Source organism: Hippocampus bargibanti, linkage group LG04 (assembly GCF_051943395.1).
Source record: "Hippocampus bargibanti isolate YZ-2025 linkage group LG04, ASM5194339v1, whole genome shotgun sequence".
Lineage (NCBI taxonomy): Eukaryota > Metazoa > Chordata > Actinopteri > Syngnathiformes > Syngnathidae > Hippocampus > Hippocampus bargibanti.
The window spans coordinates 4992716-5018735 of NC_142737.1; the positions used below are offsets into that span (position 1 = coordinate 4992716).

The 26020-nt window shown below is 41.3% G+C and overlaps 4 protein-coding genes across 11 annotated transcripts in view; 2 read left to right on the top strand and 2 right to left on the bottom strand.

The window, feature by feature from the left end:
• The window catches only part of rtkna (rhotekin a), an 86761-nt gene extending 78891 nt beyond the window's left edge, over positions 1 to 7870 (top strand). For 4 of the 5 annotated variants that reach the window (XM_088993673.1, XM_088993676.1, XM_088993678.1 and 1 more), the window contains exons 6-11: positions 1014 to 1108; positions 1549 to 1655; positions 2765 to 2896; positions 3633 to 3798; positions 4197 to 4301; positions 6023 to 7870. In XM_088993673.1, the coding sequence (XP_088849799.1) occupies positions 1014 to 1108; positions 1549 to 1655; positions 2765 to 2896; positions 3633 to 3798; positions 4197 to 4301; positions 6023 to 6693 (1276 nt within the window). In that variant the 3' untranslated portion in view covers positions 6694 to 7870. The remainder of the gene's footprint in view (positions 1 to 1013; positions 1109 to 1548; positions 1656 to 2764; positions 2897 to 3632; positions 3799 to 4196; positions 4302 to 6022) is intronic. The other variant, XM_088993675.1, reaches the window with a different exon arrangement.
• A 1652-nt stretch (positions 7871 to 9522) lies between these two features.
• Positions 9523 to 14665, bottom strand: mblac2 (metallo-beta-lactamase domain containing 2). Its single transcript, XM_088993681.1, has 3 exons — positions 14100 to 14665; positions 10930 to 11144; positions 9523 to 10081 (listed from the first exon to the last, which is right to left on the bottom strand). Exons 1-3 carry the CDS (start codon positions 14539 to 14541, stop codon positions 9908 to 9910), a joined length of 831 nt encoding a protein of 276 aa, XP_088849807.1. The 5' UTR covers positions 14542 to 14665; the 3' UTR covers positions 9523 to 9907.
• Positions 14666 to 14791: 126 nt separating this feature from the next.
• Positions 14792 to 18998, top strand: polr3g (polymerase (RNA) III (DNA directed) polypeptide G). Of its 3 annotated transcripts, XM_088993683.1 has the most exons (8): positions 14792 to 14950; positions 15053 to 15187; positions 15834 to 15963; positions 16299 to 16364; positions 16432 to 16488; positions 17668 to 17729; positions 17803 to 17939; positions 18860 to 18989. In XM_088993683.1, the coding sequence occupies exons 2-8, from the start codon at positions 15077 to 15079 to the stop codon at positions 18987 to 18989; spliced, it is 693 nt and encodes a 230-aa protein (XP_088849809.1). In that variant the 5' UTR covers positions 14792 to 14950; positions 15053 to 15076. The 3 variants fall into 3 exon arrangements, with proteins under 3 accessions (XP_088849809.1, XP_088849811.1, XP_088849808.1); XM_088993685.1 differs by having other exon boundaries at positions 14792 to 15187; positions 17803 to 17928; positions 18860 to 18998; XM_088993682.1 differs by having other exon boundaries at positions 14792 to 15187.
• An 86-nt stretch (positions 18999 to 19084) lies between these two features.
• Positions 19085 to 25861, bottom strand: lysmd3 (LysM, putative peptidoglycan-binding, domain containing 3). Of its 2 annotated transcripts, none has more exons than XM_088993679.1 (3): positions 25789 to 25861; positions 24925 to 25190; positions 19085 to 22789 (listed from the first exon to the last, which is right to left on the bottom strand). In XM_088993679.1, the coding sequence occupies exons 1-3, from the start codon at positions 25814 to 25816 to the stop codon at positions 22112 to 22114; spliced, it is 972 nt and encodes a 323-aa protein (XP_088849805.1). In that variant the 5' UTR covers positions 25817 to 25861; the 3' UTR covers positions 19085 to 22111. The 2 variants fall into 2 exon arrangements, with proteins under 2 accessions (XP_088849805.1, XP_088849806.1); XM_088993680.1 differs by having other exon boundaries at positions 25726 to 25850.
• Positions 25862 to 26020: the final 159 nt, after the last annotated feature.

The window sequence follows — 26020 nt, forward strand, 5'->3', positions numbered from 1 at the left end:
GGATGGATGGATGTGCCTTTATTAGTCTCGCAGTGGACAAATTTAGATTTCACAGCAGCAAAGTGATGAAAGGAATGAAAGTAGACGTAGTAGTAAACATTTCATTTATAAGCGCCTTTCAAAACTCTCAAGGTCACTTCACAATCACGGGATCGTATTTTCTGCGGGTGAGCAGCGGCAGCCACATGCGCCAGCGTTCACTCAACCCGGAAGTAACTCAAATAGAAAGCTAGCAAGGTAGCTAATAGATAGCCAGCTAGCTAACTAGCTAGAGGGCCATATCGCTAATAAATAGCCAGCCACATAGCTAGCTAGCTAGCCATATAGCAAATGGATAGCAAATGGATAAAACAACGTTGGTAAGTAAGTAAACAAGATGAATAGTTTGCTTTGGATTGAGAATGAGTACTTTAGCTACCACTGCACAAACTCGCCGTAGCCCCACAGTCTCCTGCACTGGCCGTCCCTGGTCTTGCAGCGACCGCCGTAGCAGCATCCCTGGCTTTAACAATAGCTAAAGCTGTAACAAAATATGTGAAAAAGCGAAATGTTACACCCTAGTAGAAGGGAAAAAACATTGCCAGAGGTCTGGCCAGCGCTTCATCAGCACCGAAGAAAGAAAAGCCAAAACCCAAACATATTCGGGAATGGCACTCCACGTCATGTTACGGTTTCCTATCGGGTGGCCATTTTGAATTTGAGGAAGCCAGTAGAATGTTTAATCCCCTCCACATATTACATACAGAGTGCACACTAAATTAATGAATAACTATTTTTCAAATCTGAAGTCAATAATAATGCCTGTTATTGTTGTTTACATATGACAATTTGAAATTTTAGTTCGGACCTTCGCCATCATCATGGAATTTCACAAGTTTGATTCGTCTTCCTGGGCCGAACAAAATGATGTGGCGGGCCAGATTTCGCCCCCGGGCCTTGACTTGAACACATGATCTTTTTTTTAATGATTCTGAATATGACTCCTGTCTGTGGAAATTTTCATCCATCCTCAGAGGCCCCAAATACCACCTGCTGGCTCATACCACCCTGTCGCTGTCACACGCCCAGGACAGTTTCCGTACGCACGACTTCACCATCTCAGGCAACGGTGAGTGTCGACCTCCATCAGTCTGTCTTACCAAATCAGCCATCTGTTGTCTATTCCCCTTTTTTGTCGAGCTTTTCGTGTCGCCGCCTCGCTGCACCATTCATCGTTGTGTGCCACATCACACCCACACCCACCCCCGCTAGTCTCTGACAGACAGCCATCGTCAAGGTCACGGGAATAAATGCTGTTCCAGTGAGGTGACTGCGGTGTGAAACTGAAGGGATAACAAGAGTCCCCAGATCTTTTTATTCTTCAGCTGTCCTGTAAAACTTTCATTGGTCGTCTTTGCCACCGAGCCCTGCAGCTGTTACTCTTTTACACCCCTGCGCCTCGACTTTTTGTCTTACTGGCGACATTGTCCGCCTGGAGGGAATGTTTGTGGGTGGTTGGAATTTCATACGCTGTATTAATAGTGCATATTTCTGTTTGTATGTGTGTAGAAGAGTGTTCGTACTGGCTGCCCCTCTATGGAAGTGTGTGTTGCCGACTGGCAGCCCAGCCTCAGTGTATGACCCGGCAGATGATGAGCGGACCTTTGAAGGTGTCGGTAAGATGGCGCAAAATGTTTGGTTCCCTAATTTGTCTGGGCACTTTTCATTCTAAGCTTCAATTTCCTTGTTGTGGTTATCTACCTAGCTATCTATCTATATAGCTACCTAATAAACAGACAAAGAAAGACAAAAAGATAGAGGGATGGCTAGCTAGAGTAGGATGGCTAGCTAGAGAGATGGATAGATCTTAGAATATCTTGTTTTCTATCCTTTCACCCCCACCCCAACCCCATCCCTCTTCAATTGCTGCTGTGGACTGCAAATTTCCCCATTGCGGGACGAATAAAGGTATAAAGGTAAGGTAGGTAGGTAAAGGTATCGCTAGAGACATAGCGAGTTAGAAGGATAGCTAGATAGATAGCTTTTTTTTTTTTGGGGGGGGGGGGGGTCTATCTGGCTTTCCAACAGTTTGAAAGCTTAAACCGCCTTGCCACAGGCAATAAATAGATAAGTAAATAAATAAATAAACAAATAAAGAAAAAACAGAGGGATAGCTTGCTCGAGGGATAGCTTGCTAGAGGGATAGCGTGCGAGAGGGATAGCTATCCCTCTCGCTCGCGACCCCTCTAGCATAAATAAATATATAAATAAATAAAGAGACAATAGATAAATAAATACATAAATAAATAAATACATAAACAAACACAACGAAAAAAGATAGCGAGATAGATAGCTATCCCTCTAGCTATCAAGCTAGCTATTGCTCTATCTTTTGTCTTTCTTTGTCTGTTTATTTATTTATCTATGTATTGCCTGTGGCAAGGGGGTTTAATCTTTCATACTGTTGATAGATCCCCCCCAAAAAAGCTATCTATCTAGCTATCCCTCTCGCTAGCTATCCCTCTAGCTAGCGACCTATCTTGTGAGCTATCCCTCTAGCTAGCGACCCCGCTATCTTTTTTCTTTCTTTGTCTGTTTATGTATTTATTCATTTGTTTATTTATTGCCAGTGGTAAGGAGGTTTCAGCTTTCATACTGTTGGAAAGCCATATAGACCCCTCCCCCACAACAAAAAAAAACTAAATAATTCACTGACTTTAATCACAACAACAGCGAAAACAACTCCATCTTGACACAAGCACGGCATCTCACGTTGTTCACGCAGCAGTTGGGAGGCGGACCACACAGCTGGACCAACGTGTACGCAGTCCTGAAAGGAACCAGCCTCTCCTGCTATCAACAACAAGAAGACGTCCAGGACAGTGTGGACCCTGCTTTCACCATCGCCATCAACAAGGTTTGAAACAAAAACAAACAAAATAATAATACAGTGAGACCTCAACTTACGAACTTAATTGGTTCCCAGAGAGAGTGTGTAAGGCGAAAAGTGTGTATCTCAAAAAAAAAATTCCCATAGGAAACCATTAAAATGGGAATTATCCGTTCCCGGGTTTTCATAAAATATAGTTTTTAACTAAATAAGCCTTAAAACTACACACAATATACCTTATTCTATGTATAATAAATGTGCTATTGTATTGTAATAAAAGTAATACACTGCATTGTGGGTTTTTTTCGGTCCCATCATAGTAAAATTATCAGCAAAAAGCTCCAAGTAGGCGATCGACGTGTGCATTCAATGAGAGGGGGTGTGCAAAGTAGCGCCGGCTGGAGCGCTGTTCGGTCGTGTGTTTCCGCCGAAGATCACTCCGCCAGCCGTGGTGGGTGTGTATTATGAAAATAGTGCTTATTGTAAGGTTTATTTTTCAGAAATTAGACGTTCTTACGACGAAAAGTTTGTAAGATAAGGTGTTTGTATGTTGAGGTCTCACTGTAATAATACAGTCATCACAATGTCAATAAAGGTGGAACAACACTGCCATCTAGTGAATTTACGAAATACATATGAAAGGAAAATTCCATAAGGGCAATTTATGGTTTGGATAAAGGAAGACTAATGGGATCATTTTTGTGGAAGCTGATTGTGTATATGCCACCCCCCTCCCACCCCCCAACCTTAACGATGCCTTCAGGAGACGAGGATACGCGTGTCAGAAAAGGATGCTCAGGGCAAAGCTCAGAACGTTTGCATCAGTAACCAGTACGGCGGCGAAGACGTCACACACACGCTCGCCACAGACAGTCGAGAGGAGACGCATAGGTGGATGGAGGCCTTCTGGCAACACTTTTACGACATGAGTAAGGACTCGTCAATGTCACCATCTTTTGATTGCTTCATGTTACATAAATCAAAAATAACATTTAGGGCTCTCTTAACTGTCATGTCCTTCCCAAGGGCAAACTTGTCAGCTGAATATATAGTGATACCTTGGCTTACGAACTTAATTGGTTCCCAGAAAGAGTGTGTAAGGCGAAAAGTGTGTATCGCAAAAATTAATTTCGCATATGAAACCATTAAAATGAGAATAATCTGTTCCCAGGTCCCCATAAAATATCATTTTCTACTTTATAATTTTCTAAGCCTTAAAACTACACAAAATAATACGTTATTTTATGTATAATCAATGTGCTATGGTATTATAATTAAAGAATCATCACTGTATATATTTTTTAAATGTCTCATTTCCGTCGCTCAGGTCAGTGGAAGCAATGCTGCGATGACTTGATGAAAATCGAACAGCCGTCGCCGCGGAAACCGGCCCCCGTCACGCCGAAGCAAGGCTCCCTTTACCACGAAATGGGTACGACATTTGCATCGGATCACGTGCGCACGCGTACGTGCATGATGGAGTGCTGGGCGTCTGATATCTCCAGCGTAACAATTTGCTTTTCTGTTCTATTCGACTTCAGACTGTGACTCACTCTGTCCTATTTTCTCTGCTCCTTTGGCCCCCGTGTGCTCGTCACTCCTTTGTCCCCCTTTTGCCTTTTCTTTCGACCCTCCAACATGTTTTCATCCAACTAACTGCACCCATTTATTTATCTTGGTCGACCTTCCCATCCTCTCCATCCTTTCTGTTTTTGCACAAAACTCACCCCAAACTACTCCCCCACGCCATCACCACTTGGCTGTTCCTAAATACTCCTGACAGCCCCCCTTGCCGCACCCTCCTGTGAGGGTCTTCTGCTTCAAGACAATGCTGTCTCCGCCGAGATTCGTGCTCTTCTCTCATCTTATTACAACGACAGGTGACGTAGCAGCGGTAGGAGCAAGTGTATGATGATGAGGTCTCATCACTTTACATACAAGTACTAAGAGATGAAAAAAACAAATAGCAAAAAAATGAAGGAACTAATTTACACTGCATGTGTGTTTTTATTATTTAAACCTTAAATATATTTTTTTCAATTTCAATTTCAATTCAAAATGTTCATTTTTAAAGAAACCGATTATGTGTATATGGCAAAGGCTGGCTCGTAACTTCTTCCATTAACACTTGCTAAGCTAAATTTAGCTCCTCCTCGACATAAAACGCGTATCTCACGGTCCAGGGAATAACATAAATATAGATCATTGATACAATTGTACAACTTTATAATTTTTACATGGGTTTGGCACCCTCTTGTGGACTCTTGAATTAAATTTTTCCCCGCTAACAAATAGCAAAAAAATACGTAGTCGCAACGATGGTAGCCCTTAGCGCAACATGCTAGCTCGGTAAAGTCTTTCATTTTGACAGTTAGATGGTCCATTTCGTGTTAATTCGTGTTTTACTATTTATTCATTTTGGTATTGCGTTTGATGTTGGCAAAATAGTTCCAAAGTACAAATTAAGCTAATTAGCACGACGACAGTGCACTTGTTAGCTGCGTTAGCTGCTAGCATGTCGTTTGAGTATCCATTACTGCTTCAAGTGATTTAATCGCTTGAGCACACTAGGAGGTTTACGGTGACATTTTCTGGCATTTGTCCTCATTTGACAATCCTTAATTAATTTAAATAAAATGTTATTTCTGTTATGAAGTCTGTTTTTGCAACACGCTATAATAATAGTTCATATGTGTTAAATTTCAGAAATCGTAAATTGGGAGTACTCGCGACTCTGTAGTGCGTGTTAAAATAATGTGAGCGTTACAAAAGTGTAAATTAGAAGAAAATAAAACACAAAAATGCTTTAATTTTTATTTATACATGCAATTAGTATAAAAATGTATTTTGTTTTTTTATCAGTTGTGTGTGCTCCTTCCTCAACGGCTACAGCCTTCCAAATTATTGTGAGTATTGTGGTCAAAATCAGGAGTCTCCTGACCAAATCGATCTATGATAGTTCAACACTGACTGTTTATGTAGGCCAAATAAAGTATTTTAGAAGTGAAGGGACGCAATATGTAATATCACTTGTCCAGTGAAATTGCTCTGTAGAAAATAAAGCTAAAAGCAACTTGATAGTATTCACTTCCTGCTTAGATTTTAAGAAGGTGTAAAAGAGCACTGATTATTTTTTTTATGTTTCTTCTCCAGTTATTGAGTCGTCAGACATGTTCGGCAGCAGCGTGTCCGATATGTTGGCCCGGAGGATGCAGGAGTTGGAACTGCGGAGCCAGCTGGGCACCTCTCCCACCTGGATGTCCCTCTTTGAGGAGAACCACCCCAAAAGCGTCGTCCTGCCTCATCCATGTACCTCCCGCCTGACATGCCAAGCCCCCCTCAACCCCCACCGCCTCTCACGGAGTCCTGCAAGTCCTACGCGGGCTCTGCTGTCCTCGGATGCCAGTTTGACGTCCGACAGCGACAGCCACTGCAGCACCAGCCCCTGTTCTCACCACTACGGTTGGCCTAACACCCCGCCCGGCTTCTCCCTGTCATCCCCGTCCCGCCCGAGGCCGCGTACCTTCTCCTTGGACGCCAAGCTTAGCACGCTGCGGGGGAGAGGCTACGCAGTAGGGGGCGCCTTCCACTGCCCTTGCCGGCCTCCCCTTTCATCCCGCTCGCCGCTGTCCCAGCGCAGCGCCCAGACCACAATGTCCTGCTCCAGCTCCACCTCCAGCAGTAGCTCTAGTAACAGCGAAGGCGGACACAGCCCGGAGTTGTCCGAGTGCGCCGCCTTCTCGCGGCCTTCGCCGGCTAGACGGAGCCTCAGGAACCTCAAGGCTAGACTGGATCCCCGCAACTGGCTCCAAAGTCAGGTGTGACCTCAAGCCGAGGAAGCGCTTTTGAGAGACTGGTGACAATCAATGAGAGCTACGAGCCCATTTTGTGAGGTGTGGGGTCGTGACCTGTCGACCTTTCCCCATTTCAAACTGGAATTTGACCTTTGACTGATTTCTCCATCATGGCTTCACAATCATTGTCATCTCTGTTCTAGCATTTTTGTTGTTGACCGAAAAGTGTTTTTTTAACAAATGTGTCCAGTATGTATGCTGTCAATCAATGCAAGTGAGCGTGTGATGGAATGCCTCGAAAGCAGTGGTGTCCAAACTATGGTCTGGGGGGCCATTTGCGGCCCATGATGTATGGTGACATGAACATATACGGTACGTGTCAATTTACCCGCATTGTATCTCAGTGGTGCCTTGAGATAGGAGGGATTAGACTAAATTTGTATTTTATTGTATTTTTTTTGTGAGAGATACTAGCAATATATGACGGCAATGAATTTAACATGTTTACTGTCAAGCTAAACCTAAAACAGTTGTACACATGTTTTAATGCAAACACATATGTTTGCCTTAATAAAGTCTTTTAGCCTTGTGCAACCTAAAAACATATATAGGAACACATCAGATGAGCTAATGAATCCCATCACTGTTGCAGTATATTGGATATTTGAACATAAGCTGTGGAAAAACACATGTAGATAGATGATAAACAATAGTCACATATATATATATATATATATATTCTTGATCATTGTGAAAAGAAATCTCAGTACATCGAAAAAAAAATGTTTTTTTGGGGAGTCTGGAACGGAATAATGACATTTCCATTCATTTCAATGAGTAAAAATGATTTAAGATACAACTACTCTGTTTACCAACTTAGATACGGAATGAATTAAGCTCTTATCTCAAGACACCATTGTACTTTTTGTGATCTAAACTTGCTAACATAGCAGGAGGAGAAGAAGAAGAAGAAATTGATTCCCACGTCACTCACCACAAAATGAATAAAGATAATTCAGGTACGATAGCAACTTGTGTAATGCTAATTGTTTGCTCCACTTTGTGCCCTGCGTCATCTTATCACGGTGCGCTTGCAAACAAAATGTATCTACAGTAATATATAAAAATAAAGTATAACTGATATATTTATCTTTACCCCTGCTGAGTTTTGGTTTTACCGTGTCAAATAAACAGAAAGTGAAGAAGATCAAGGCGGACCTTGCATCCTTTGATTTTTTTTTCTGCATGCCACTCTTGGAAGAAAAAGTCTGCTCATTTGCAGCCATTCCCGAATTTATGCTGGGATTGAAAAGCATGACGTGGAGCGCCATTCCCGAATTTGTTCAGGTTTGGAATTTTCTTGCTTTGGGTGCCGATAAAGCGGCTGTCAGACCTCTGGCAATGTTATGCCCTTCCACAAGGGGGCAGCATTTGACATTTGTCCATGTTACCGCTTTGTTACAGCTTCAGCTGTTGTTAAAGCGCTATATAAACTATTATGTATGTTTTGTCAGCGCAGAGCGCAGATGCGTATGTGGAACTGTCGCGGCTTGGAATTGAAGCAGATTTATGTAGGACAGGAGATGTGAGAATCTCTTTTCGTCATTGGATGCTACAGCCGCGTGTTTGCTTTCAACATTTAGCTTGTAGTAGACGTGCACATTCCACCATGATGTCCCTGATCCACTGCTGAAAAGGATGCTTTGATCCTCTCCTCTTTCATCTAGAACTGCTTCATGTCACAAAGAGGGTACAGCAAGTGCTGAAGAATGAATGACTGTGTCTTTGTGTTGTCATGTTATTTGTTATTTCGTTTTTTTTTTTTTACTTCAAGAGTGGCTGCCTTTCCAGCAGCTCCTGTATTTTGCTTTTCTACTTCTTTCTTTCCTTTCCTCTTCCGTTCATAACTTTGCTGCTGTGTTACTTCCAGGTAGAGTGAACGCTGTCGCGAATGGCTGCCGCTCCTCACCCGCACAAAAAAAAAGTTCTTATCCCGTGACTGAGAGTTTTGAAAGGCGCGTAGAATTTAAATGTATTATTATTATTATTATTATTATTATTGTTTTCGGACAAAAAGTGGCACTGCTATCTACTGTCGTGGATGTGTAATCACATGAAATTTAAAAAAAAAAGCGTTTGGCAGCGCCTAAATGGGCATTGCGCTGCTCACTGCAAGAACCAAGACTAAGGGCACCGAAAATCCTACCGAACCCGCCACATCCTGCTCACCACCTTTTCCAGCGACTTCCGTCATGCAGGCGTGAATGATCCACTTAAAACTTAAATCTATCTACTAGCTAGCTAGCTCTCTATTTGCTATCTAGCTAGCTATTAGCTAGTGAGCTAGCTTTCTATTTGAGTTACTTTCGGGTTGAGTGTTTCCCACAGGAAAACATCCTGTGACTGTGAAGTGACCTTGAGAGTTTTGAAAGGTGCTTACGAAGGAAATGTATTATTATTATTGTATTTTTGACAGCCACCTTCATTTCAAGCTCATATAACTCCAGACCTATATAATTTAGGAATTAACTCTTTTCTCATGAAAGAAGAGAGTCTTTCTTATGCTGCATTGAATGTTAATGTAGTCCTAAAACTCAATATTCTGTGGGTCTTGAAATGTAAGTAAAAATGACAAAAACCCTGGCACTGGAGTGGACACATAATTGCACATCATCTGGCAGTGAATGAGTTAATGATCAATTTCAAGATAAGTATGCCTATCCTTAATAATGTGGATTTTAAGCTACAAAGCCCATTAAGATGGAGGATAACAAAACACCTTGTTATTTTTCTCTGGCAGCAAATCCCCTGGGGAGGCATGAAAAGGATGCAAAAGATGTTTCAAAAAGGAAGGTAGGATAAAGGCTTTATTTTCAGCGTTAAAACGTGCGCAGCCTGAAATCTTCCGATCATACAAAGCACTGTCGCTAACATGGGAGGTAGCAGATGCTGATTGTATGCATAGACAAATACGACGGCCATTTTGAATCTTCCTTCAAAAAGTCAGTGCTTGTGCTATTTTAATTAATTTCACATGTGCAATACGATTAAATAACAAAAAAACAGACATTAAGTTTATGTATCTCAACTTCAAGCAACACATTATTAGAATATCATCAAATCACATTCTGGCTTCATTCTCAGGTGACAACACACAATGTAAACAAAGTTTGGCAACGATAACATTGTAATTATTTTCAAGACGTATTGTGTGTGCGTGTGCACGTGCTATCCGGGCGTCCAATCAGCATGCGCCGCGTGGGTGGGACGCCCTGAGCGCCACGCCGGCCACCGTCCTCCAAGCCCAAGTGGACAACATGGCCGGGCACGTTCCCGCTCTGCTGATGTACGAGCTAGCGATGCGGTGGAGGCGTTTGGCGCCGAAGGTGTTGTAATGCCCCGGAAGTACTTGATCCACCTGCGCGGAAATAACGTCTATTTACAGTGATACCTCGGTTTACGAACTTTTCGGTTCACGAACATGACATTTATGAAAATTTTACCTTGGCATACGAACTTTTTTCGTACCGTTCTTCTAACAACAAAATGGCAGCCGACTGTTTTTGTCCTCTATTCCCTGCCCCCAGTCTTTGGTTAAAGCCACATGATTGGTCAAGAACGCAGAAGTGAGGGGGGTGATTTAAACATTAAAGACACAGGCAGACAGTGAGAGACTTTCAACTTTGATTTGTTCAAAGGCAGACTGTAGACTGCAAGGTTAAAATATCCATCAATCAGGCTCCACAAACAACCCGCACAAGCCATCTGTACACTTGATGCAAAAAGCTATCAACCCAGCTAAACAGAACACAATTGATGAGGAACTAGATACAATTATAACAGAGAAAGCAACTAACAAGAGATCATTCTTCAAGATGGTGAAAGAGGGTTACGTTCCTCATCAAGTGTTTAATGCTGATGAAACCGGTCACTCCTTTCCATCAAGCCATCAACGACCATAACAAAGGTAAATAAAACAACTTTATTTTACAGTACAGTTTATTTCTTTAATTATAATACCATAGCACATTTATTATACATAAAATCATGTATATTTTGTGTAGTTTTAAGGCTTAGAAAGTAGAAAGTTATGTTTTATGGGGACCTGGGAACGGATTATTCTCATTTTGATGGTTTCCTATGGGAAATGAATATTTGGGATACACACTTTTCGCCTTACACACACTGTCTGGGAACCAATTAAGTTCGTAAGCCAAGGTATCACTGTACTTAGATTATATTGTGTTACGGTGTATTGAATTTTACCTGTTCGCTGTCCACCAGGCCCACCAGGCGCTCACAGCTACCGATGTAGTCGCTGACGTGGCTATAGGGAAGCCAGTCGATCATGGCGCCGTCGTACACGACGTCGCCGCTAAATAGTAGCTTGTTGTCGCCGTCGTGGAGGCAGATGCTGCCTCGCGAGTGGCCCGGCATGTGAAGCACCGTAAGTTGCCTGTCGCCAAGGTTGATGACGTCACCTATACATGAGACCGGATCATTTTTTGAGTCTTACGGAAATGGCTTGTTATCGTATAAGATAGCAAAGACACAAAAACGCACCATGCACTGAAACAGTCCAGCTGCACTGCAGTGGTCTGTCGTAGCAGAATCTGTGTGTGTAATAATAATAATAATAATCATAATAATAATAATAATAATACGTCTGTGTAAGCTCTCAGTCGTACAGGAATGGTCCATTGATGAAAAGGTTTCTTCAGCCGTCATCTGTACTTTGAAGTTCAATTTGGATTGTTCGGAAAATAGACTGCTTATGCAACATAGGCTTAGTTATGCTGATGATGTGATACCATGGCAAATTGGGCAATCAGGCCAGTCGTCAGTCAGGACAATAGAAGCAATCAGTGGAGCCGCAGGGATTAGTCCTCTGCTCCCCCCAACCTGAGAGCAGGGACCAATCATAGCATAGTCCAGCACCGCCACGTCTGGACAGTATGGATTTATATAGAGCCGAAACTACCAGTAAGACTTTAGTTTGCTGACGAAGCTTCTTGGATAAGAAGAAAAACGTCCGACACCTTCAAAGAACTACAGAAACCTTTTCATCAAATAATAATGATAATAATAATATTAATACATTTCACTTCTAAGCGCCTTTCAAAAGTCACAGGATGTTTTTTCTGTGGGTGAGCAGTGCTCACTCAACCCGGAAGTAACTCAAATAGATTGCAAGCTAGCTAACGAATAGATAGCTAATAATAATAATAAGTAAGTACAAATAAACTTGTTGCCGATAAAACGAACACTAAAATCCCGCTACCGATCATGCTATCGTCTGCCGTTTAAAATTGTTGTTAAATGAATGGCAAAAGAGAGAAAAAAATCTGCATTTAATCTGAATGTTTCTTAATTTATTTATCTTGCTATCCAGCTATATGGCTAGCCATCTTATAGCTAGCCATTTGCTACCTCGCTGGCTGGCTGGCTATCTAGCTAGCTATCGATGAACTATATAGCTATCTAGCTCGCTGGCTAGTTATCTAGCTAGCTATCTATTGGCTAGCAAGCTTTCTATCTATTTGAGTTACTTCCGGGTTGAGTGAATGCCGGCGCGTGTGGCGGCCGCTACTCACCCACAAAAAAAAAAAGAGTTTTGAAAGGCGCTTAAAAATGAAATGTATTATTATTATTATTATTATTATTATTAATAGCTAGTGAATAGACAGCTAATAGCGAGCGAATAGATAGCTAATAGCAAGCGAATAGATAGCTAATTGCTAGCGAATAGATGGCTAATAGCTAGCGAATAGCTAGTGAATAGATAGCTAATAGCTAGCGAATAGATAGCTAATAGCTAGTGAATAGATAGCTAATAGCTAGTGATTAGATAGCTAATAGATAAGCCTAAAAATCATCAACTTCTGGTGTTCAGAAACTGCATACCTGACAACCTTGACAAATAGCTGCCCTTATAAATGATTACAATTCCCGTACAAAAGTTGGACTGCGCCGTACATTATTTGAAATTATTAAAAAAAAATGTTAACAAGCGGAAATGCAGACATTTTTCCACACATGCGCACATTATGCTTTTATCAATCCGACTGTACGCAACGATAAATGGTCTTTGTAAGATCGCCTCACAATTAGTTTTACTTTTTTTTCACAGATAAAAGTTGTAGTACGCCGTACATGATTTGAAATGATTAAAAAAAAAACATAAAATACAGGGAAACGTATCAGTTTAAGTTCCCATGCTTGTGAAGCAGCCATCTTGGGTGGGGCGACTGCTCTTTTTGTATTTTTGCCAAAGGAAGCACTACTTTTCCTGTACATCTATTTAACTCAAGCTAATAGCATTGTAATCGATCGTGATGCTTTTAAAGAAAGAGTGGTCAAACCTTTTTCCTATCAAGACTCACCAAAGAACATGTACAGAGAGATGTTTACTGATTTAAAAAAGGTTATTGATCTTATTTTTTATTTAGAAAAAATGTCATTGATGTTTCTTTATTTATTTTAGTCATGATGTCCACTATTTAGAAGCATGGTTTAGTTTAATTAGCTAGTATGTTAACTGACAGTGTAAACGTACAATGTTCCCCAAGGGTGTGGAAGTGAGTCAATACAGATGTTAGTCTGAGTAACAATACTTGAATAGATTTTCGAGGAAGCAAGCAGTGTAAAAATGTTTATTAAAAATATAAAAAGAAAGAAAGAAAACGAGAGCTCTCTTCCAATAAAAAGGATAACAATCATGTTTTATTTAAACAAAAGCAAAGTATGCAAGTCAAAAACAAAGTTTGAACTTTGTGTTTCCATTCCGACAGTGTCTAAATAATATATATATATATGTATGTATATATATATATATATATGTATGTATGTTTTTTTTTCAGACGCTTTGTCCATATACTGTATTATGTATTTTAATATTGAGGGTTTAAAGGTTCGTAACTTGTGCAAAATTGCTGCTACTACGTGCGCTTTTTCTATGGTGTTTCACATTGTGTTAGCATTATGCTAACATACATTAATTAAAAAAAGTAATGTGGTTTGACCTGAATACATGTTAAGTCTCACGATTTGGTCGGGGGACTAACGATTTGACCAAAATACTCACTTTATAATAATAATAATACATTTAAAAAAGCAACTATTGACGCATTACAGACAGTTAATTTGTAAGGTGAAACAAAAGAAAATACATTTTATACGAATTGAATGTACTGTATAAATAAACAATGAAAGCATTTGTGTTTTATTTACTTCTAATTTACACTTTTGTAACGCTCACATTATTTTAACACGCACCACACAGTCTCGAGTACGAAAATCTCTCGATTTATGATTTTTGACACTTAACATGGATGTGGATGCCCCGATTTGCACACAATGTCTGCTAGGCTAGCTTCCAGCCAAATCGGGTCCCCGCCCCCAACTCGAGACCCCCCCCCCCACGACCACCCTCATACCTTCTTGCAGGATATGCGTGGGCTGCACAGCCTTGACTTTATAGTGCCTGGCCCTCCAACCAGGACTCGGAGCCTCGGCTATCTCCCGGTCGCTGAGCCAGGTGACCGTCTCGTAGTTGTCCCCGTTGGCCAGAGCCTCCACCTCGGCGCTATGGACGGCCACCTGTTGGAACTGATGCAGGCCACCCGAGTGGTCGAAGTGGGCGTGGGTGGCGATAGCCAGCAGCGGGTTTTTCCGCTGGGGGTCTTTTCCCAGTAGCCCCATGGCATCGATGTAGTCCGGAAGGCTCCTTAAACCGAGTCCCGTGTCGATCACCACGTCCTGGTGGGAGCCGCGGAGTAGCCATATATTGGCCCGATTTTGCGACTGGTAGAACCGTTCCTGGATCCAGTAGAGTCCGTCTCCGAGGAATTTGTGAGCGTACCAGTCGGCCGCGGACATCCCAATTCATGCACGTTTCACGCGTGGGTGAAGCGCTAATCGAGCTGTCAGGTTGATTTTGTGCCCGCGGAGCTGCTCGCTTCGGTGGAGAGCGGATATGTTTTCATTGAGGTTAAAGCCGTGGCCGCTGACACACCCGTGGAGGAGGAGAAGGCCGTGATTGGACGAGATCGCGGAAGAGAAAAAAAATCAGGATGTCGGTCGCTATTGGCTGAAAAATAACATGACGCCACAAAATGGGCGGGGAACTAAATAAAATCAGTAACACGTGTTATCAACGGCTGGTGTCTTAGCAAAGCGTCCATTTGTCATTTTAGTGACTACATTTTTATACACGAATGCAGCTAGCTCTTAAAATTACACGCCGCATAGTTTTGAGTTATCTTTACAACACCCAACGCCCTCATTAGTAAGCATTTTTTTGCCTTCGGTAAAAAATGCTTACTCGGTTGGAAGCACAGTCGTGGGCGACGACGTCATTTGCGTGTACGTGTGTGCGTGTGTGATGCAGGTGTAGAGGTGGTAGTTTGCACCCATGGCGGGGAAGGGTCGAGGGGTGGCCGCGTTCACCTTCAATATCGAAGCACTGGGCATCGGCAGGGGCACCATGCCAGAAGCCAGAGTGGCGCCTTGTCCACTTTTCCCAGTAAGTGTCCACTACACACGCACACACGACACACGAAGAATGCAGCCATTGACAAAATGGGAGTTTCTCTTTCTATAGGTACGCTACAGTGACCTAAATTCCACCGCGATTGTTTCTGTCCAGTGAACCGAGCGCACTCTGTACTCGCAGTCGTATATCATTGCATTTTTGTAAAGTACGTATTCGTTTTTAGTGGGATTTTCCAAACTATGCCGCTCATGATGACGTATTACACGTGTTTCCCTCCATGCTGGTTCTTGAAATTTCCGAATACGACAACGAAAAACGGGGAAAAAAATTGATTGAAGTTTACGCTCTTTTTGATAATACTACTACTGTTCATGAAGGTGAGTAAGTTGTATTTTTATAACTCATAGAAATGTCAGAATATATATTTTTCCCCATAACTGTCAAGTTTCAAGCAAAATGAAGCATTAGCATATATATTTTTAGAGCTCGCAATTTTCTTTCCGAGTAGTCAGTGACAGCCATTTTTGATTTCTGACGAAAATCTGCCTGCATCCGATCGTTGATATTTGCTCATTTAGACTATATTTTGAATCTTTTCTTGTGTTTTCTGTTCTTGTTTAGAATTTCAAAAGCTTTCCAATGATACCTGACTCGTTGTCACATCCCTACTTTCTAGCCAACAGACTTCAAACCACTTCCCCTGAAAGTCGGTGAGGATGAGGACTACATGCTAGCTCTCAAACAGGAGATGAGGGGAACTATGCAACGGAGGCCTCACAACATCATTTTTCAGTCCAAGAAGGCAGGTGAGTATTTTTTAAAAAAACCTCTCTTTGGATGCGACGATGAAAATTGACCGCTGCAGTGAAACACAATGCAGCACTCCGCAAGTGACTCATTTAGTAAGCCTCGTGTGAGGGGATGAGGGACATAGAATTGATGGAGGAATTATTCTGTGGACTCCAATATGGCTGCATGGACAAAATAATGTATATGTCAACACGTAATGTTAAATAATCCAGTGGGTATTCAACGTAAACCGATGCTAGCCCGTCTATAGAACAGGATAAGGGAGCGTGTATCTGATGACGATTACTTTGGTCTGAAAGAAAATGAGCAGTGTTTTGTTTTCTCCAAGCAGATGTGGAGAAATACACACAGAGATACTTAAAGCAGAAACAGACACAGGATGACGATTGGACCCCTGGTACATGTCTTTTTTTAATCCTATTGCAGGATTGATATGAATATTAATAAATGTTTCATATTTTAAGATTGGAATGTCTTGCCAAAGGAGTTGATGCCACAGAAGAAAACCAGAGCGAACGCAGGTACAGTATTTTAGATTGAAAATAAACAGTATTATTTTGAATTCGGTTAATTTGTTGATTGGGTATCTTATGGTTGAAAATGACACGGATGTTAACCCATTCACTGCCAGATGATGTGCAAAAATGTGTCCACTGCAGTGCCAGGGTTGTTGTCATTTTCACTCAAATTGCAGGACCCACAGAATATTGAGTTTTGGATTGGATTGGATGTACCTTTATTCATCTCGCAGTGGAGAAATTTACATTTCACAGCAGCAAAGTTATGAAAGTAAGAGTGTTGGAAAGAAAGAAGTCGGAAAACAAAATACAGGAGCCGCTGGAAAGGCAGCCACTCGCGGGGCGCCATCTTGAAGTCAAAAGAACAAAAAAAATACATAACAAATAACATGACAACACAAAGACACAGAGTCATTCATTCTTCAGTACTTGCTGTACCCTCTGTGACATGAAGCAGTTCGAGATGAAAGAGGAGAGGATCAAAGCGTCATTTTCAGCGGTGGATCATGGACGTCGTGGTGGAATGTGCACGTCTACTACAAGCTAAATATTGAAAGCAATCACGCGGCTGTAGCATCCATTGACGAAAAGAGTTTCTCTCACATGTTTTTTTCCATGTCAATCTGCTTCAATTCCATGCCGCGACAGTTCCACATTACATACAGACATTATAGGACTACAGAAACGTTCAACACAGCGTAAGAAACCTTAGACTCGATTCTTTCATCAAAAAAAAAAGAGTTAATTCCTAAGTTATATGGGTGTGGAGTTATCTGAGCTTGAAATGGGGGCAGCTGTAAAAAAATACAATACATATTGATTTATATAGCGTCTTTAGCAACAGCTGAAGCTGTAACAAAGTGTTAACATGGACAAAAGGCAAATGCTGCACCCTCGTGGAAGGGGAAAAAAAACATTGACAGAGGTCTGACCAGCGCTTTATCAGATTTTCAATCACTTTTTAAAATGGTTATTGCAGAGTTGTTTTTTAGTGTGGTTTGTGGGCTCCCTCAAGTTGTATGAAAAAGTACTATTCACTTGTCTTTAACATTTATTTCAACCAAGAATAAAAAAAAGCTTTTTAGCTAACATTTTTTTATTTACCCATTCAACAAATAAAACAATAGTTTAAAAGTTGACCAGGGTTTGAATATACAAATTTTCTTTGGTGAAATGCAACAGGTCCAAAAAAGAAAAAGAAAATATCCAAAAAAGATGCCCAAGACGTGTTGACCAAATTGAATGTAAGTGGCCGTGTGCATTATTATTATTTTTTTGTCGTTGCACATACGTTGACTATTCATGACAACACATCAGGAGCTGGAAAAGAAAGATGACGGTGACAAATCTGATGAAGAGAAACCCAAAAACAAAGACAACGAAGGCGAAGAGGAGGAGGACGAAGTGATTGAAGAGGAGGAATATGAAGAAGAAGAAGTGGAGGCAAGTTACTGGTACAGTGATCCCTCGGTTTACGAACTTTTCAGTTTACGAACGTATTGATGAACATTTTACCTTGGCATACGAACCACTTTTCGGGATACACACGGAGCTGTCACAATGAGTGATGTGTCGTTCGCGAACGAGCCCGTTCTCCTAACAAGAAAATGGTGGCCCACTGTTTTTGTCCTCTATACCCCGCCCCAGTCTTCGGTTAAAGCCACGTGATTGGTCAAGAACGCAGCAGTGAGGGGAGGTGGTTTAAACATTAAAGAGACAGGCAGGCAACAGAGAGAGAGTGACAAAATGGAAAGAAAACAGTGAAACTTGGACTCGTTTCAACTTTGATAGTTCAAAAGTATAGTGTAGACTGCAAGGTTAAAATATCTAATCAATCAGGCTCCACAAATAACCCGCACAAGCCATCTGTACACTTGATGCAGAAAGCTATCAACCAGCTAAACAGAACACAATTGATGAGGAACAAGATACAATTATCGCAAAGAAAGCACCTACAAGGGATCATTCCTCAAGATGGTGAAAGAAGGCTGATGAAACCAGCCACTCCATTCCACCAAGCCATCAAGGACCATCACAAAGGTAAATAAAACCACTTTATTATACAGTGCAGTTTATTTCTTTAATTATAATACCATAGCCCATTTATTACACATAAAATAAGGTATATTTTGCGTAGTTTTAAGGCTCACAAAATTAGAAAGTAGAACATTGTTTTATGGGGACCTGGGAACGGTTTATTCTAATTTTAATGGCTTCCTATAGGAAATTAATTTTTGGGATACACACTTTTCGCCTGACACACTCTGTCTGCGAACCAATTAAGTTCGTAAGCCAAGGTATCACTGTATTTTGAAAATACAATACCAAAATTCCTTGTGGTCAAAATGTGATCCACGGAAATTGTATTTTGTAGGATAATGACTACATTGACAGTTACTTTGACAACGGGGAAGACTTTGCTGCAGGCAGCGATGACAATATGGATGGAGAAGCAACATATTGATTCTTACAGGGCTCAACTTGTGACTTTTTGTTACGGATGATATGTTAGTGATGCATTTGGTTATTAAAAAAAAACACTGCAGAGCTGTGTACATGGCAAATGCCCAAAATGTATGCACACGGACAATTTTTGAAAATAGATTAATTTATTCTTTATTCTCCAACCTTTTTCGCACAATTACACAGGTTGAAAGGCACATATTGTCAGAGAATTGTTTTCCAAAATCTACACAAGTGAAGTAAGAGCTTCCAAAAAAAAATCCTCATATTGTGGGAATTCTGTGCAACTCTGAATTATTTCACTGAGCTTTTTTTTGTTTAATGCAGTACTCTCCAGGTCATCTCAAAATGACAACATCCGGAATGTTAAAGGACAACCGACGCCCTCGCATATGTTGTGTCCATAATTTGTAAAATCACTTCAAATGACTTCTACTAAGCGTATTTTACAAATATTCCACGGCATATAGCTATATTTTACGTTTTAAGACTCACGCTGAATATTCAGGAAGTCTTGTTTGAAGTTGGTGACATTTCCAGACGTGACGTCACGGAAGGAACACCCCCGACACACAATGCATTTTGGGTACTTTGTTTGGTCTGAAAACTTCGTTTTGATGTAGAAATAAGAAGGAAAAGACATAAATAATGCGATGGTGAATCGTTGTGTGTTGCACCAAGACTCCTATTTGATACTAGTTGACATAAATTCCCAGCAAACAAACAGCCCATTTCCAATGGGTCCTGGGCGCCATTTTGTGCATTTTCTGGGACACTACATTGGAGTCCTCACGGCTCGAATTGATACGGGAGGACTTCTTTAATCGATTGCAAACATTTATGCTTTCCTCTTCAGAACGATTTGAATCATATTCATAACTGGATGAGTAACAAGAAAGCATCTTCTCTGAATCTGAAGCCATTGTTTTGATTCTAGAGCAAGGCAAAGACGTTATGGCGTGACGTCATGAACAAAGGGGCGGGGCCATGTGAAACTCGGCATCTCCGGGGTCATTTTGAAGTAGTTTTCGGACACTAACTCATTTTTATTGGTGTTTTGCATTTGACTAAAAATATCAGCCTGCATGTTTTGGTGCTATAAAACGTTTTTCTGATGTCAGTTAGGAAACAAAAAAAATGGTGTCGGTTGTCCTTTAAATCAAAAGCCGTTCAATACTAACAACATACAATGGCACAATAGTCCTGAAATATATTAATCCCAATACAAACTTAACACGATGAGCACAATCATTTTCACCAACAAATGTATTATTTTTATAAATGCCACATGACGGACAATGTGAGGGGGGATCTTTATAACATTTCAGGCACTACCATCCACAAAAGGTAAGCAGTGAATTATTTTTATCACATTTTGAATCACTTTTTTAAATGGTTATTGTATAGTTGCGCTTTTTTTTGGTATCCTTCATGGCCTCCCTCTAGTGGTATGCAAACGAATTGCCTTCAAAAGTACTATTTACTTGTGTTTAACACTTATTTCACGCAATAATTAAAACAAAAATCTTTTTAGATAACATTTTTGTTTACCCATTCAACAAATAAAACAATAGTTTCAAAGTTGGGTGTCATTGGATGTGTAGATTAGCATTTGCTAACAGTATTAGCTTCATACAGTGGCTGTGTTGTATCGGGGGGCGGGGTGTACATGTGTCACAATCACACGCCTCTTAGTAAAAACATGTCTGTCTTGACAGGCGCTCCCTTTTTTGCTTCAGTCCGGGATCTGCTCCCACACGCCAAAGCCAAGCTCGTGGCAAGTCGGGCTCGTCGTCAAGGTAACAAAAGCATGACAATCTCGGGTGTGAGTGAGAATTCTTCAACATGGGTTGACAAAAGCTCATATTGAGATACCCAGGAACTGTTTTGATAGCAGTGAAGGCAAAATAAAATCCCTCTGGTTGTGCTACAGGCTCGTCCACGTCATGGAAATGTATCGTTGTCCACGTTTCAAACGGCATAAAAGATGTATACAGTGATACCTTGGCTTAGGAACTTAATTGGTTTCCAGACAGAGTGTGTAAGGCGAAAAGTGTGTATTCCAAAAATTAATTTCCCATAGGAAACCATTAAAATGAGAATAATCCGTTCCCAGGTCCCCATAAAACATAATTTTCTACTTTCTAATTTTCTAAGCCTTAAAACTACACAAACTATACCTTATGTTATGTATAATAAATTTCCTATGGTATTATAATTAAATAAATAAACTACTGTATCGTAAAGTCATTTTATTTACCTTTGTGGTGGTCGTTGATGGCTTAATGGAATGGAGTGGCCGGTTTTGTCAGCATTAAACACTTGATGAGGAACGTAGCCTTCTTCTTATAGGTGCTTTCTCTGCGATAATTTTACCTAGTTCCTCATCAATTGTGTTCTGTTTAGCTGGTTTGCTAGCTTTTTGCATCAAGTGTACAGATGGCTTGCGCGGACTGTTTGTGGAGCCTGATTGATGGGATATTTAAACCTTGCAGTCAACACTCTGCCTTTGAACTATCAAAGTTGAAATGAGTCCAAATTTCACTGTTTTCTATCCATTTTGTCACTCTCTCTATGTTGTCTGCCTGTCTCTTTAATGGTTAAACCACCTCCGCTCACTGCTGCGTTCTTGACCAATCACGTGGCTTTAACCGACGACTGGGGGCGGGGAATAGAGGACAAAAAAAGTCGTCTGCCATTTTGTTTTTTTTTTTTTGAGAATGGCTTCACACTCTCTGTCTGTAAACCCTACCCGCTTTCTGCTGCGTTCTTGAGCAACCATGTGGCTTTAACTGACGACCGGGGGCGGGGAATAGAGGACCAAAACAACCCGGATGCCATTTTCTTGTTAGGAGAACGGGCTCGTTCGCGAAAGACACATCACTCATTGTGGCAGCTCGGTGTGTATGCCGAAAAATAGTTCGTATGCCAAGATAAAATTTTCATAAATTTAACGTTTGTAAACTGAAAAGTTCATAAGCCAAGTGGTTTATAAACCGACGTAGCACTGTATGTCTTCACATCAAGTCAGCAGCATGGATGAAAGAAAACTACGCCCAGATCGGTTAAATTAATAGAAATGTATAAATCCGTGTGAACGCTGTAAAGTGACTTTTCCTTGCTCCAGATTGCATTTCGTTAAATATAAAAAAAACAGGTTATGTCATGTCTTCCCATGTTGCACACTGTCCACTATGAGTCCTTGTGGAGCTTCGTGGGGCACATCCCCGGCGTGTTGCGTGGGACCAGCTCTCGCGTGGCTTTTTTCAAGGTGAGCGCTGCCGTGACTGTGCGTGTGATGTGTGTATCCGGGAACGTCTGTGGGCGACCCGTGATGGCTCACTTCGGATTTCATTAAAACTTCATAGTACAGTAGATAGAAAACAGGCGTGATGATGCCGACCACTAGCATGATGACCACCGCCGTCCACCACCTCATGCCCCAGTCGGCTCCGTAATAAGGGTCCCTTTTCCCCACTAGTTTGTATTCCACTTTACCCAGCGAGGCCGTCTTAGGCTGGAGCGTTAAAGAGGACACGACCTCATTGAGGCTGCTCCTGGACGGTCCTGTGGATTTGACCAGTTGCTCAATATCCTTGTCTTTCTCCATTAGGAAGCCTTCCACGCTGTCCGTGGAAGAGGACGAATCCGCGGAGGACTCGACGGGGAAGGCGGAGCAGGCCGAGATCTGGGTCGGGCGCCGGGATTCGGGCTGTCTCAGAGGTCCGCTGTTGTGAGTTTCAGTCAGCATGCTGAAGCGCTTGACGGGGATCTTCACGCAGCGTAAGGCGAACAAATCCTGCTCGGTGAGAAGGTTGTTTGAGCGCTTTAAATCGGCCACCTGAAAACACATACAAGCTACGTTGGTTGATAGCCGCTTTATCAACTCTTTTATGCACCAGGGATGCATCTGGGAAATAAAAAAAGGCCCCCCATCAGTCTGAAAAGGGGGCAAAATTCTAATAGATGTGGTCCGATTAACTAGATTGCCTAACGTCTGACGACATTTGATGACAATGAGGTTAAAATCTTCGCGAAAGAAAATAGATGCTTTGAAAGGGGACTCAGAGAAGCCATTTTGATAAAACAGCAAAAGCCATCACTAAATTGCCATGGTGGGGTGAGGTCTAATTTGGATCGTTCTTACAACAGACTTCTTAGACCACATAGGCTTAGTTATGCTGATGAGGTGATACCAAAGCAAATTGGGCAATCAGGCCTGTCGTAGACAGGCAGGACATTAGAAGTAATCAGTGTAGCCTCAGGGAGTGGCCCTCTGCTCCCCTCTGGCCTTGGAGCAGGACCTATCATAGCAGAGTCTGGCACCGCCACATCTGGACAGTAGTGATATATATATAGTATTTTGGTTAGTCTTTACATATAAATTTACAATCAAATACTTTTTAACTTTTAAAAATGTATACTAAGCATTTTGCTAGCTAGCTTTCTAATAAACTATTCATAATAGCTATCTATTAGAAAGCTAGCTCACTTTCTAATAGATAGCTATTATGTCAATGGATGTAAGTCTATCGATATACACTGTTACATGGTTTGCAATTTATTATATATATATATATATATATATATATATATATATATATATATATATACATACTAGCTAGCTAGCTTTCTATCTATTTGAGTTACTTCCGGGTTGAGTGAACGCTGCCGCGTGTGGCTGCCGCTGCTCACCCACAGAGAAACCTATCGTGTGACTGTAAAGTCACCTTGAGAGTTTTGAAAGGCGCTTATAGATTAAATGTATTATATTAACCTAATAACATAAGGTTAAATTAGACATGAAATGCGAAATTAAACAATTGTAAACTACTGTCATTTGTTTCGTGCATTTGTGTTTATCTGAATCAACTTTGTCTTCTCAGTGGTTTGTTGCGTTTCAGTCAGAAATGTGAACGGTTCAAGCCTCGAGCCAGTAAATCAGTCAAGTTTGGTTGCCAGGACCTGTGACTAAATACAGGTAACAAAACAAGATGCTTGTTGACTTGACAAACATCCCCCAGGTATGTGGTCGCATGGGAAGCTTGTTGAGTTTACACGCCCTTCCAACCGGCAAAGACTAGTTGGAAGATGTCAACTTGAGGTTTACTGTTTGATATTGTTGATATACACCATTTTTGTGTTTCCTAACGGACGTCACAAAAACGTTTTATAGCATCTAAAATACCCAAAACACGCAGGCTAGTATTTTTAGTCAAATGCAAAACGGCAATAAAAATGACTTAAAGTGTCACAAAACTACTTCAAAATGACATTCAGATGGTCCCGCCTCTTGTTCGTGACGTCATGCCTTGCTCTAGAATCAAAACAATGGCTTCAGATTCGGAGAAGATGTTTTCTTGTTACTCATCCGGTTATGAATATGATTCAAATAGTTCTGAAGAGGAAAGGACTCCAATGTAGCATCCCAGAAAATGCACAAAAGATGGTGCCCAAGCTCCGTTGGAAATAAGCTGATTTGTCTGCTGGGAATTTGTGTCAACTACTATCAAATAGTAGTCTTGGTGCAACATACGATTCACAATCACGTTATTTATGCGTTTTCCTTCTAATTTCGCCATCAACACAAAGTTTTTAGATCTTTGTAAAATACGCTCAGTAGAAGTCATTTGAAGTGATTTTACAAATAATGGACACAATTTGTCCGGAGGCGTTGGTTGTCCTTTAAACCAAAATCTAGTTCATCCTGCGGGTTTTGTTGGCAGTAACAGAGGATAATAATGGACCAGATCAAGTTTTAACTCATTGGTTTGTTATTATTTATTATGAATCAGGCATGCAAAACTACCATACCACTGTTCTATTTTTATTTCTGTTCCATTCATGTAATTTTTTCCTGTTGCATGAATATTGTGTATTTGTATGTCATGCAGATACATGTGCTGTTAAGCAAATATATGCACACGTTTAAGTGATTTTTGAAATGTGGCTTTTCAAGTATGAGCGCAAACTTACTGAGCAATGATACTGCAAGGCAATGCTGTTAAGGGTGTCACCCTCCTGAATGTCTCTACTCAGGTAGATAATATCATCCATCCTCTCCTTTGAGGTACTCCTCCGAGTCCTGCCACGAGGTCGCAGCTCGTAGCTTTCCCCGTCCTCCTCGGACTGTTCATTATCTGAACCCGTGGTCCCAAACATATATGCATGACCTCCATTGGAGGGTTGAACCACGGTCATCGACTGGAAGCCATAGTGCTGGCCTCGATTGGTCATCGTCACTAAATTGGGGAAAGGAAACATAATGGTTAACAGCTCAGGGTACCGTGAAGCATTACCTACTTTACATAACGTGAAATTATATAATATGTGTGCGTGTATGACACCGAACGTCAAAATACCACTGGTATGTACTGTAGGTAGTACTACCACTTTTCAGTGATGTGGAATTTTTAATCACACCGGGTTACTCTTGGACATGTACTACCGAACAAAAAGCCAAATCGCGACTTCAATTCGCACAATGCAAGGTTGTGAAAAAATAAACATGTTCAAAGGCACAATCACCGTAGTTGTGCAGCCTATATATGCACAGCTTGTCGGAGGCGACGTACATCGGTTGTAATGTTAGGCCTGTGATAAAAGTGAAATGAAACCTTTAAGTTCCGCTATAAAAACAACTAAGCAAACTTAAACACAATCTGTGCATCTTCAGCTAATGCTAACACGCTAAATATGCTAAGTTATCACAATTTAATCGATCTGCGACCGCGTTTACACCGACGCATGCATGGGGATGTAAACAACTAGCTTTACCCGAGTAAGAAGGCAGCAATCAGTCAGTTCAATCCATGATTATGGGAGGTAATCGTTACTTACACCTTGACCGAGCGCAGCTACGACACATAACTAAGTACTGCGGAGCTGCCCGCTACCGCCGCTCACGGCCACGTCAACACAATATGACGTCACGACGTTGCCCCATGAGAGCGGTGATGTACAAGTTATCGCGAGATAACGCGAAAAGACAAGACAGGCCGCGGCGGAATTTCACCAACCAAAAACGCAGGAATGGGATTCGTTGAAATTTGATGTAAATCCTGTATAATTT

Bases quoted from the DNA above. Each gene is read 5' to 3' on its own strand.
- mblac2 (XM_088993681.1), bottom strand. From the start codon at position 14,541: ATGTCCGCGGCCGACTGGTACGCTCACAAATTCCTCGGAGACGGACTC. The intron at 11,145-14,099 runs GTATGAGGGTGG...TCTCATGTATAG, and splicing joins CACGCATATCCTGCAAGAAG to GTGACGTCATCAACCTTGGC. The intron at 10,082-10,929 runs GTAAAATTCAAT...ATTTCCGCGCAG, and splicing joins GCCTGGTGGACAGCGAACAG to GTGGATCAAGTACTTCCGGG.
- polr3g (XM_088993682.1), top strand. From the start codon at position 15,077: ATGGCGGGGAAGGGTCGAGGGGTGGCCGCGTTCACCTTCAATATCGAA. The intron at 15,964-16,298 runs GTGAGTATTTTT...TTCTCCAAGCAG, and splicing joins TTTTCAGTCCAAGAAGGCAG to ATGTGGAGAAATACACACAG. The intron at 16,365-16,431 runs GTACATGTCTTT...TCATATTTTAAG, and splicing joins GGATGACGATTGGACCCCTG to ATTGGAATGTCTTGCCAAAG.
- lysmd3 (XM_088993679.1), bottom strand. From the start codon at position 25,816: ATGTGTCGTAGCTGCGCTCGGTCAAGGT. The intron at 25,191-25,788 runs GTAAGTAACGAT...TCCCCAATTTAG, and splicing joins TAGCTGCGCTCGGTCAAGGT to TGACGATGACCAATCGAGGC. The intron at 22,790-24,924 runs GTAAGTTTGCGC...ATGTGTTTTCAG, and splicing joins CCTTGCAGTATCATTGCTCA to GTGGCCGATTTAAAGCGCTC.